General features: G+C 50.9%; 5 protein-coding genes across 5 annotated transcripts; 2 read left to right on the top strand and 3 right to left on the bottom strand.

The window, feature by feature from the left end:
- Positions 1-9: 9 nt before the first annotated feature.
- On the bottom strand, positions 10-1,277 carry BC939DRAFT_251340 (uncharacterized protein). The gene is made up of 4 exons (XM_051551003.1): positions 1,115-1,277; positions 797-900; positions 596-702; positions 10-281 (listed from the first exon to the last, which is right to left on the bottom strand). Exons 1-4 carry the CDS (start codon positions 1,178-1,180, stop codon positions 43-45), a joined length of 516 nt encoding a protein of 171 aa, XP_051409575.1. The 5' UTR covers positions 1,181-1,277; the 3' UTR covers positions 10-42.
- Positions 1,278-2,374: 1,097 nt separating this feature from the next.
- On the bottom strand, positions 2,375-5,634 carry BC939DRAFT_505549 (ankyrin repeat-containing domain protein; the record flags this gene model as incomplete). The annotated part of the gene is made up of 2 exons (XM_051560674.1): positions 2,375-2,436; positions 2,559-5,634. 2 exons carry the CDS (start codon positions 5,632-5,634, stop codon positions 2,375-2,377), a joined length of 3,138 nt encoding a protein of 1,045 aa, XP_051409574.1.
- Positions 5,635-6,039: 405 nt separating this feature from the next.
- On the top strand, positions 6,040-7,630 carry BC939DRAFT_459551 (uncharacterized protein). The gene has a single exon (XM_051556748.1). The coding sequence runs from the start codon at positions 6,080-6,082 to the stop codon at positions 7,502-7,504; it is 1,425 nt and encodes a 474-aa protein (XP_051409573.1). The 5' UTR covers positions 6,040-6,079; the 3' UTR covers positions 7,505-7,630.
- A 545-nt stretch (positions 7,631-8,175) lies between these two features.
- BC939DRAFT_251319 (uncharacterized protein) lies at positions 8,176-9,194 on the bottom strand. Its single transcript, XM_051551002.1, has one exon. It carries the CDS (start codon positions 9,086-9,088, stop codon positions 8,318-8,320), a length of 771 nt encoding a protein of 256 aa, XP_051409572.1. The 5' UTR covers positions 9,089-9,194; the 3' UTR covers positions 8,176-8,317.
- A 1,956-nt stretch (positions 9,195-11,150) lies between these two features.
- On the top strand, positions 11,151-11,855 carry BC939DRAFT_381247 (uncharacterized protein; the record flags this gene model as incomplete). Its single annotated transcript, XM_051551753.1, has 1 exon — positions 11,151-11,855. A coding segment is annotated over one exon (705 nt), but the record flags the coding sequence as incomplete, so codon positions are not given.
- Positions 11,856-12,052: the final 197 nt, after the last annotated feature.

The following is a 12,052-nucleotide window of genomic DNA, read 5'->3' as shown; positions in this document are numbered from 1 at the left end:
GTTTATTTAATTAATAATGAAGCGAATGCTAATGACTGATGATTACCGGTTCTTATTACAACCAGCTATATATCTTATGCCATGCCATACCAGGGAGTAAGGGCAAGGATGGCGGCCTTGGACAATGAGCACTGGGGTATAAGACAGTATGCGGACCAAAATAAGCGGAGCGAAGATCGTATCTATGTTGAGATTGAGGGGCGTAGCGCATCCAAATGAACCCTCATCCTGAGGAATCGACAGAAAAAGTAGCAAGTAGGATTCACAGGTAAATAAAGGGTCTGGAGGTTAAGTGAAATCGTAAAAGAATGAAGAATGAAGTGAGTTGTGGAACACTCTATATCAAAGGGAGACAATGCTAGAAAACTAATGAGTAAGGCTCGGATATGGCCTCCTATTTGTCTAAGCAAGGTATACCCACAGTTGACATGGTCTATCGGTCCGACAAGGAACATCGGCAACAAAAAAAAAGAGTTTAGGGTTTCACCGGTGAATTCCACATATGGCAATAGCACTTCTATATCACTGAATTTCACTGGATCTCACCGATTCTTTGTTCACCGGTGAATATTTTTTCACCGGTGAGGAGATTTACCCTGGCATTGAGACATTGAGACATTGAGACTGCGCCCTTGCAGCCAGCTCCTTTGGAAGATCAGGCTATATTGGCGATACTTAACGCCGACGCTGGCAGGGTGAATACTATGACAACTCATGATTGTTAGTAGAGGCAAAACAACGGGAAGGTTTATCACAGCCAGGACAAATAGCGGACGATGTTAACAGCACCGCATACCCTGAGAAGAACCCGAATTCTCCCAACCCTTCAGGCATGCCTCTCCACGAGTTGCTGATATAGAAGGAACAGGCAAAAAAAACTGTAGAAAGTGCGTGGAGAGCCTGGCAGGGGCACAGACAGCGTGGAAAAGAAGGGCGAGTGAGCCGAGATAAGGTGCGAAGCAGCGGGGGAGGGGGGGAGGGGAAAAAGAAAGGTGAAAGACATAAATGAAGGATGAGAGGCTGTACGGAAGGGCAGTGTGGAGGAGATTCATGTTCTATGCGCGTAAAGAATAAAGATAAAGATAAAGATAAAGATAAAGAGAGAAAGAGATACCAGATTCTGCTCCAATGCTGCAGTTACGAGAAGACAGCTCAGCAAGAGGGCCCTTGTCCACTCCATTCTACATTTTCCAGATTTGCAACTTCATTGGGAGAAAAGAGTCAAAGGAAGGCGCGGCCATGGTCAATCGACTACATGTTGAATCCAAACATGATTCCTCCCTCAAAGTTGGAGCGTTCGAGATTAAGCACTATGAAATTATGCAAGGCATATCCTAACTCGAGGTAACCTCGATTGAGCGACCGACCGCTCACGATGATACCACAACACATCTCTTACGGGATTGTAACGGATTCCAAGGAATGGCATTTTCTAGACTGCACATTTAACCCCACCAACATGACGCCGATAATCCGCGAATCTGCCCTTTCAAAGAAAATCAACTACTACTGTGCAGACGAACTCGGCGACGAAGTGGAGTATGTATTCGGGCGCCTCGTGTGGCTACTGGAACAAATTTCGAGACAAGGCAACTTCTTCAGGCAGACACTGATCGCCATGAACCGTAATACTAAACCTTTTTCTTGATTGACACCGTATGAGATGTTCTTCATTAATACTTCATTAATAGTGAGATGCGATGTGATTTGAGCTTGGGGTATGTTGTGCTGGGTGCACATGGGTAGTATATAAGCGCAAAATGTCCTAGTCTGGACTGTACTCAGTTCCTGGTCATGCTGCAAACATTGATCCGGGTGCCGTGTGTTGTTCGATCGCGATGCAGTGGGGAGCGAAAACATAGTCAGCGTATGCCAGGTGCTGCTACAGGATCAGAAGAGACCCGACAAATACAAGCCTTTGTAAAGTCCTGCAACAACAGCAGCAGCCCCAGATCCGTCAATATCTGCAGCAGCGAGCAGGAACAAAAAACGAGCAATAGACCAGGGCCCATCAACATCAGCAGCAACGAACAAGGGCCAGAGCCGTCAAACCCCAGCAGACCCCAGTTCATCAGTCGCCACATGCGAACTACAGTAGGAGCCGCGAGGACATCGCTAGAACAATACGATTTGTTGGGCTTGAAATCTTCATGAACAATTTGCAGGCAGGCACTCTGCCTTTGCTTGCTGTTTTAATAATATGCCTGCTAACCGCGTATTCCTCTGAATTGAATGCAGACGCTACAGGTAAGCTGTATGAACTACAAGTACCCAAGTTGAAAGGATAAATGCAGCTCCTCGAGCGGGTCGTCCGTATCGGCGACAGCGACATACGCTGCGGGTCCTTTGATCTATATAGTATCCAGTCGTCGGCCTATCGGACATTGATCAAAAACTGTTCTCGAGCAGCCCTCCAGCAAAGCGTGGATCGCGTTTCTATACGTTGACAATAAAAGCCAATACCATGAGTCAGTCGGACTGAGGCTGTAAACATCACATATAACTAGTAACTAGAAAATAATAAAAAAACAGGTTAGTTATACAGCTAGCTCCCTTACCTGTGATGACATGCTGCGAAGTCTCTTCGTTCAAGGACCGCATCCTCGCCGCCTCCTCGTCAACGGTGTCATTCTCGCCATGGCCAATGATCACCAACTCGTCATAATCTTCCTCGTCCTCTTCTTCCTCTCCCGAGTTATCTCCTCCACCAGGAACAACCGACCCAGGTACGCTGAAACTTGCGCTGCTTGATAGTGGCAGTCCATCTGCTCCCGCCAGTCCATGGTCGCCGCTTCCCTGAGCAACCGGACTCTGTACCAAGCTTGTGCCACTCACCACCGTGCCTGAAATACCTGCTATGGCTGCAGGAGGTGCTGGAGTCTTTTTCTTGCGTCTCACTTTTAGCGTCTTGATCGGCTCTAAAGAGTTCATCTCTCTCCGCCGCTGAATCTGTTTCCGCAAGAACTCGCGCACCCGTCGACCTTGAGCCTCCGATCGTGCCGTCTCAATTTCCTTCATTGTCAGCTCGTCCCCGACCCAGTCCCAAAGCACTCGGAGACAGGTCTCATTCCCGATCCTCGCTGCAAGAAGCATTGCTGTCAGAGGTCCACCTTCATCGAATGTCTGATAAGGGTCGGCGCCATGATCCAGCATCCAGTCCAACAGTTCTTCCTGGTCCTGTTGATCTGGCCGTTCAATCGCGTCGTGCAGTGGCGAACGCCCCATGTTGCCTTTGGCATTAATGTCCGCACCATGCAGCAGAAGCGTCTCCAGCGCAGAAATGGGTTTCTTTTGGCAGCTGACAGCGATGTGCATTGCAGTATTCCCTCTGGAGTCCTGATCCGAGCATCCCTGTGGATTGTGTTGAAGAATCAGGTTGAGCACCTCGACTGGGTCCTGATTATGCTCCGCTACATGGAAGATGGACTGCGGTGTCAGCTTTGCGCCCTTGGAGAGTAGGAGCGTCATTGAGGGAACAGGGTCCGGGCAATACCGCGTCAACAAATCCATGCATGTCCAGTCACTTCCTGTCTTTTTCGTAAAGTCGGCACCGGCGTCAAGAAGCAATTGAATACACTCGTACGGTTCCGGATTGTAGCGCACCAAGGAATGCAGCACTGTCCAGTCTTTGTGTCCGATTGCCGTAGCATCGGCGCCGTGGTTCAGCAGCAGCTTGAACAACTCTAGCGGTTGATGATTGGCGCGGGCGACGAGATGAAGCGACGTCCAGTCACTCTTTGTCTTGGCGTTGACGTCCGCGCCGGCCTCGATTAATAGACGCATACTCTCCAAAGGATTCGCGCAATAGTTGGCTAAAAAGTGCAGGATGCTCCATCCGTCCTGCGTTGTCACTGTCGGATCCGCTCCACACTGCAGCAGAAATCTGATAGACTCTAGCGGCTGAGGCGTGCATCTGGCAACACTGTGCAGGACGGACCACCCGTTTTTGCCGACTGCATTCACGTCCGCGCCGTATTCGACCAGAATCTTGAGAGCCTCCAATGGATCCTCGTTTGAGTTGGCGAGCAAGTGTGTCGGCGACCAGCCATCTGCTGTCTTGTCGTGAACGGTCGCACCTGCCTCGAGCAACAGTCTCAATGCAGCCATGGGTTTCTTGTTACTGTAGACCAAGAAGTGAAGGGTCGTCCATTCTTTCTTCCCTTGTTTGTTGACATCGACTCCTGCATCCAGCAACACCTTGATGGACTCGTACGACTCATAGGGGTCATGGCAATGTTTTGCAAGCGAGTGCAGTGCGGTTGCATGTCCAGCCTTGAGAACGTTAACATCGACTCCTGCGTTCACGAGCAATCTGATCCCCGCTAGCGGCGACTTGTTGTATCGGACCAGACAATGCAAAACGCTCCATCCGTCAGCACCAATCACGTTGACGTCGGCACCATTCTCCAAAAGATATGCAAGCGCCTCAACGGGGTCTGGGTTATCCTTTGCGGTATAGTGAAGTGCCGTCCACTGCTTGATCGTCTTTGCGTTCACGTCGACTCCGTGCTCTACCACCAGCTTGATGGTCTTAAGCATATCCTTACTTGCCCTTGAGTATTCGCCCTTGAAAATACACCTTGCCAGGGCATGCAGGACTGTGCATTGCTCGTCCGTCTGTGAATGGACCGAGACGCCATGCTCGATCAGGTACTTGATGCAGTCGTAAGGCTCGGCGTTATATCGAGCAAAGGTATGCATGACGCTCCAGCCATGGACACTAATAGCCGAGACATCTGCGCCAAGGGAAACCAGCAGCTTCATGGCCTCGAGACAGCCAGACCTGTATGAATGTGCGAGGGTATGTAACACCGAGAGCCCTTTTTCTGTCGCATGGTTCACATCAGCGCCGTGTTGAACCAGCAGTTTAATGGACTCGAGCGCCTCTGGTTGTTCCTGGACGAGAATGTGCAGGGGCGTTGCACCGTCAACTCGCAAAGCCATAGGATCGTAGCCCTCATGAATTAGGATGTCGATCATGTTCCAGAGCACAGAAGGATCGTCGAGGATGACGTATTGACATGCGAGGTGGAGATATGTCTGGTTCTGGCCCAAAGGCTTGTCCCGCATGAGTTGTCCTGGTCGGGCGTAGAGCGCATACTCTGCCGACAGTGAGTATTCCTGAGAGATGGCAGACTGTTGGCGGTATGCTGCTGTGGAAGAGGTGGCCATGAGTGCAAAAGGGTGTCCAGAGTTGTCGATATAAGTCCTGCGGTAGCTGCCACTTGCCGTTCTACTGTAGTAGCTGTTGTATGGTGCGGTGTTGCTGTCGGCGTAGACACCCTTTGAGGTGGAGGATCTTTGTGAGCTGTGGCTGCTTTGGTTGGTGCGACTGTTGGTAAAACGTTGAATAGGCCAAGACACCTTGACGTTCGGCGGCACTGAGGTGAGAGAGGTGAATGAAGATGATACATCGGAGACGGACGTAGAGGCAGCAACGGCTGCGAGGCGAGAGCGCCTGCGCATGGCGAGGATGAATGCGACGGCATGGTAGTCGCCGGCCCGGACAGAGATCTCCATTGGCTGGGGCGGAGGGTTTTCGATGGAGTATGGTCCAAAACGGGCTTTGAGCCACTCGAGATCCGGGTCGCAGGAGGATTCGGCGAGGAGCTGGGGATGAAGATGAGAAACCATTGCAGGACTAGGCTTGTGGTCAAGGCTGAACTGGCTGGACTGTCTGAACTGGGCAGGGTGCTGAAAGGAAGAGATATGAGATGAGAGGCATGATCCGCTGGAGCAATGGGTATTATCTCCTTGAAGTCGATGGAAGCACATGCTTACCTTGGTCTTGATCTTGTCTTAGTCTTGGTCTTGGTCTTGGTCAGGTCAGGTCAGGTCAAGACAATGCAACTTGGGGAGTGAAGGAAAGTTTGTTTGTATTGTTCGTCTAGAGTGTGGGAGTAAGAGTGGGTGTGTGTATGAGTGGTGAGGAGATATGAATGGGATGGGATGGGATGGGATGGGTTGGAGTGTGATGGGGTAAAGATGAAGGAGCTGCTGAGGCGATGGTTGATGACGCCTGAGCAGCTGTGGTTTTTCCTCGTTTTGAAAAAAAGGGTGCAATGGTCACGTGGAAACCATGGCGCCCCAACAGGGCTTTTTCTTTCAAAAGAGGCATCCCAAAAGGACCGCACCACACCCACTCTGTCCACACATCCACCCCAGACTTATGTACAGCCGACACTCATTAATCCCCAGCCGAACCAACAACCGTCTTCCGCTACCAATACATTTCTCACTCGATTTAGACGAAGACGATCAGGATGGTTCGCGAGAGTCTATTGACCACTTGGAGGATAACGGGGTTGGTGATCAGGATGAGGACACGATAAACAATTCGAAATTGCTTCAAGACGACAAGGCAGGCAATAAGGAAGAGGAACACGAGGAGAAACACGAAGAGGTACACGAAGAGGAACACGAAGAGGAACACGAAGAGGAACACGAAGAGGAAGTAGAGGATGACGGACCATACGACGAAGAATCCGACGAATATGAATACGAAGATGAATACGAAGATGAAGACGAAGACGAAGACGAAGTCGAGGAGGATGTACCAGGTGATGAAGAATACGAAGAAGAGCTGGATGACAGTCTTCACAGCTGGAAAGAAGACACAAGACACTGCGACAGCGAGGACGACGGCTTGAAGGGCAGTGGAAGGACGCTGGATGAACTCCGAGAAGAATCCCTGCAGCGCTTGGCCGATGCTTGGTCAGATATCTTTGAACGCTATGGCAGGGACCAATCCGAGCTTCCGCCAGACGACGTACTCGACCTCAAGACAGGGACTCTTATAGTCGACAATGGCTTCCTTAGGTCGCGCAAGACAACGCTCTTTGGTACACTGACAAGGCTCGGTAAGGATCTCAAGCAACCACTGATGTCTGAGCGCAAGTGGCTCCAAGCTGGGATCGGAAAGAGAAGAAGGCCACGTATGGACTCCGAAAGCGAGGATGAAAAGATACGTCATCATCGCGACAGTCGTCTTCGGCCACATACCAGCAAGCGCCAAATGCCCCAAAACGAAGAACCATGGAACAATGTTAACGGTACATTCTCGAAGCGGCCGCGCTCTGGTGAAGATCGTATGAGCCGCTCATCGCCTCCAGGGCTGCTATACTGGGAGACCCCGCCGCTTTCTCCCGCATCTGACGAGGATCTTGTCAGCGCACAGCACCATCAGGACGAGTGTGAGAGCGATAAAGAAGCAAGATGTGATGAGGACAGCTCTGGCATGATGATGCATGAGGACATTTATGGCGAACATCAGGGGTTCAATTATAATAATGTTGAAGAAGAGGGAGAATTCAGAGACGACGATTATGCGCGGGAACGAGAGGCAATGGTCCTTGACGATGTTCATATGACGGAGCAGGACGAACGCGATGAGGCTAAGGATCGGGCGAACATGGCTCAATGGCGGCCAGTGATGCTGCCGCAAACAAAAGTGTTGCTGCAGTCGCTCCTGTCCAAGGTGCCGCTCGTCTCAAAAGACATCTAGGTGCCTTTCCGCATAGCATGCAAGAAAGACACTGAAATGACAGACTACTACTCGTACGGTGCACAGGAACTCATCGTTGCACGGGCGACTCTATTTCTGAAACAAATAAAATTTTCAGATCACCCCACGCGATCGACAGTTGTCTCCGACTGGTGCCTTTTGTCTTACAGCGTCCTCTGATCGGGCAGTTATAGCTGATATGCCCTTTGATCGAGCCCATGTAGCAACACCTGCACGCTCATGCTGTCTTCTACCAACTGCGGATCAAACTCGCCCTGCCATTTTTTACCGACCAGGGACTTTCTTTCTGATCAATCAAACTTCTAAGGCCTTCCGCCCAAGGATACAATCAGTCCACGCTAGGCGCTCGTCACTAAAAATACCAAACTGGCAAACGAACTGCTTCTTTACACTTTTTTGTCTCTGCCTTGTATTCGCTCTCCCATGAGGTCTACCCTCACTCCCGCCCCTCCTCCCCTCCCCCTCCCCCCACCGAGTCACATATCAAAAACAGAATCGGACAGTAGGCCTACAGTCCTATAATCGAAGCTACCCATCACACTATAATGCAGGAGTGCAAGTACGATTTCAACCTGTCGCAAGGTGTTATTGCGTTATCTTTATTCAATATTCTAATAACCAGTGTGCTTCTTTTAAAAGACATCATGGCCAGGCAGTCGAGTGTCGACAACATTCCATGACCACACCGTCGGAACTTTCGAGATTTCTACCAGTATTGCATCACGAACCCTTTTAGCGGTAGTAGGGGGCGGTCCAGCCGAGGTATTTCTGTAGAAAGAACACGAACACAAACTAGTTAGTCAAGGACGCTGCATGCCAAGGTGCTCGAGAGGAGGAACAATTGGACAACAAATAATTTACCTGGCCCCACTTGCTCTCGATGGCACCAATCGTGCTGCGAGTGAGAGTACCGAGGCCGTTAATGTCGGTCGAGATGATGTTGGCACCACCAGTAGAGATGGCAATATGGCCGGCTCCGGTTTTGCCACCCTTGTAAAAGACCAGAGCGCCGGCTGGAGGGTTGCGGTCATTAGGGTGCCTGTACTTGCTCGGGGTAGACTGCCAGTGAATATAAGCAGTGTTGAACCCAGAGTAGGAGCGACCGTAGGCACGAGCCATGATCTTGTCACACCATCCAATGTAATCGGAGTTGCGGCTAGTCGAAATATGGGAGACAGCCCACTGGACCGCGCCAGCGCAGGTCCTGGGGTTGCTAATGCCAGAGGCTTGACAGCCGCTGGTAGGAGGAGAGGGAGTAGTACCCTTGCATGCAGGAGCAGCACGTCCATCGGTTCCGGTGTAGACGTAGGTATCGGTGACATAGCCGCCAGGGACGTGATCCCAGATGGTGGAGGTGCCGTACTTGCCAGTGACCTTGGTACCGGTGGCCGTGCAGTCGATAGTGACCTTAGCGCCGTTCTTGATTGATCCGACGACCTTGGACGAGGTGGAGGGTCCGGAGTGGATGTTCAGAGGAGCACCGGCGGTGTGGACAGTGCCGGTAGCGGCCTGTGTCGAGGCGATGGATGCGACGAGTGCGATAAGGGCAAGCGAGAACTTCATGTTTGGATTGAGTTGGTTTGGTTTGGTTTGGTTGAACTGAGTTGGGCTTGATGAGAGGAAGGCTGGGTGAATGGCTTTTTTCAGGGCAGATGGAGCTCTTTTTATATCTGCCTGGCAAGAGAGTGGAGCCGTAGATGGATGCCCCGGCCTTGTGTGACAGCAACTGGGACACAACGCATTGCGCGCTCTCGACCAGCAACACTTGGCACCGTTAGCGCGGTGATGGGTGTGAGCGCGGTCCAGCGAATGAAGAGTCGTGGAGAAGAAGAAAAAAAAAGCGGCGTGGATAGAAAGATGTCTGAACACGGCGCGCACTTTCCTTTAGAGGCCATCCATTTGTTTTTGTCTTTGTCCTATCGTCCTTGAGAGGACCGTTGGAAGGTCTAGGTGATTTCATTTACAGTTTCGATCTACAATCAAGAACGCGCGCGCGAAATTTTAATCGAGCATAGAGCGTGTGCATGTGTGAGACAGAAGGAACAGCAGAGCCCGCTGCACCGCCGACTCGCTTAGGAGTAACCAGTCATTAAGTAATTGTGTTTTCTTCTTTTTCATCGAGAGCAGCCCAAGGAACTCGGGAGTACGCGTAGACTCTCTGGGATTTATTAAATATTATTAACAAAGATAAACCAGTCAGTCGCTGGGAGCCTTCAACCCTTTTTTAAGTTTGTTCCGCATGTTGGAGTATTAGTATATGCATCCCTGGAAGATCGTTAATATCTGTGCGCATGTTTATTTTTGTCCTCGATGGGGATTGGCCCTTTTTCCATCGGGAGGACCGCTCTGGCTAATTCTTGGGTAGAGGGTGTAGCTCTCGTCCACGGCCATCGGCGGGATAATGAAGAGGTATCAATGTAAACATGCAAGGGCGCCGCTTTTGGACGACCACACCTGCTTTGGGTTAATTGGGCTGTGCATGCTTTGTTTATCTCAGTAATTTCAAGGTACCAGACCACAACCCCTAGTCTTTTTTGGGTTCATTCTCCTTGCACGCGTCGCGCCCCTTTTGCCTTTTTGTTTGTTTAAAGAGTACAGAGAAGCTCATTCAGTATCAATTGATCCTTCATCCTCACCGGCAAACGCGCGCCTAGTATTAGACATGAAGTAGCTACGCTCTCATCGTTGCGCTGCTATTGATGGTCGTATTACAAGTAGTGATAATTAGTTAGGAATCCATAGTCCATGGGGGGACATGGAGACTGAGTGTGAACAGGTACTCAACTGCCCTCAGAGACCAATCAGAACGGAATACCGCAGACTTTGTTGGCTGTTTAGTCTCTTTTTATCCGTACGGTGTTTATTGTCGTTTCAACCATATCCTTGTGCCAATCATAATCGTGTGTAACATTCACATTCCGAAGCCATTTTTGCAAATGCTCCCAACACGGCTAGCGGTCCCTGTGTCGTTGACGCTACACATCGAGATCCCAGAGAGTCTACGCGTACTCCCGAGTTCCTTGGGCTGCTCTCGATGAAAAAGAAGAAAACACAATTACTTAATGACTGGTTACTCCTAAGCGAGTCGGCGGTGCAGCGGGCTCTGCTGTTCCTTCTGTCTCACACATGCACACGCTCTATGCTCGATTAAAATTTCGCGCGCGCGTTCTTGATTGTAGATCGAAACTGTAAATGAAATCACCTAGACCTTCCAACGGTCCTCTCAAGGACGATAGGACAAAGACAAAAACAAATGGATGGCCTCTAAAGGAAAGTGCGCGCCGTGTTCAGACATCTTTCTATCCACGCCGCTTTTTTTTTCTTCTTCTCCACGACTCTTCATTCGCTGGACCGCGCTCACACCCATCACCGCGCTAACGGTGCCAAGTGTTGCTGGTCGAGAGCGCGCAATGCGTTGTGTCCCAGTTGCTGTCACACAAGGCCGGGGCATCCATCTACGGCTCCACTCTCTTGCCAGGCAGATATAAAAAGAGCTCCATCTGCCCTGAAAAAAGCCATTCACCCAGCCTTCCTCTCATCAAGCCCAACTCAGTTCAACCAAACCAAACCAAACCAACTCAATCCAAACATGAAGTTCTCGCTTGCCCTTATCGCACTCGTCGCATCCATCGCCTCGACACAGGCCGCTACCGGCACTGTCCACACCGCCGGTGCTCCTCTGAACATCCACTCCGGACCCTCCACCTCGTCCAAGGTCGTCGGATCAATCAAGAACGGCGCTAAGGTCACTATCGACTGCACGGCCACCGGTACCAAGGTCACTGGCAAGTACGGCACCTCCACCATCTGGGATCACGTCCCTGGCGGCTATGTCACCGATACCTACGTCTACACCGGAACCGATGGACGTGCTGCTCCTGCATGCAAGGGTACTACTCCTCCTCCTTCTGGTAATAACCTGCCCGGATTAAATGCACGTCAGTCTGGATACGCCCGCACGATCGCCAAGGCTGCCCATACCTACGGAGTCGGTGCCCGTGGTTGTGCCGTTGCCATTGCCACCGCCTTGGTCGAGTCCAATATTGCGGTTTATTGCAACTACAAGGTCGCGGGATCCTGCAACTTGCCTCACGATGCCGTGGGATCCGACCACCAGTCGGTCGGCATTTTCCAGCAGCAGTCTCCGCTATGGGGAACTGCTAAACAGTGTATGGACCCTGCCAGCTCTGCCGGTTTGTTCTATAAGGCCTTGAAGGGCGTCAAAGGCTGGGCTAGCATGCCGATTGGAACTGCCGCTCAGCGCGTTCAGCGCTCGGCTTACCCAGACCGCTATGCCACCCGCGCGAGTCAGGCCGTCAGCATTTGTACCAAGGCTTACTAAAACGATTCTAGAGCGAGGGCCTGGTGCCTCAAGCTTACTCCAATATGATGCTCAGGAAAATATGGTGTCTACGCAGGAATAAATAATACCATTACTATTTTGATAAACGCGTGTGATTCGTCCAGTGGTGTCTTCTTTGGATGCGTATACACATTTGCTTCTTTTCGGCTAATATGGATGTTCCT

This window comes from Gamsiella multidivaricata (assembly GCF_025024155.1).
Source record: "Gamsiella multidivaricata strain RSA 2152 chromosome Unknown BC939scaffold_58, whole genome shotgun sequence".
In the NCBI taxonomy this organism is placed as follows: Eukaryota; Fungi; Mortierellomycota; class Mortierellomycetes; order Mortierellales; family Mortierellaceae; genus Gamsiella; species Gamsiella multidivaricata.
This window is presented reverse-complemented; position numbering and strand designations above follow the sequence as displayed.

Excerpts from the sequence above, each read along its gene's own strand:
- BC939DRAFT_459551 (XM_051556748.1), top strand. The coding sequence starts at position 6,080 with ATGGCGCCCCAACAGGGCTTTTTCTTTCAAAAGAGGCATCCCAAAAGG.
- BC939DRAFT_251319 (XM_051551002.1), bottom strand. The coding sequence starts at position 9,088 with ATGAAGTTCTCGCTTGCCCTTATCGCACTCGTCGCATCCATCGCCTCG.
- BC939DRAFT_251340 (XM_051551003.1), bottom strand. The coding sequence starts at position 1,180 with ATGGAGTGGACAAGGGCCCTCTTGCTGAGCTGTCTTCTCGTAACTGCA. Across the intron at positions 703-796 it reads GAATTCGGGTTCTTCTCAGG|TATTCACCCTGCCAGCGTCG; the intron begins GTATGCGGTGCT and ends GAGTTGTCATAG. Across the intron at positions 282-595 it reads CTCAATGTCTCAATGCCAGG|ACCCTTTATTTACCTGTGAA; the intron begins GTAAATCTCCTC and ends CTTAACCTCCAG.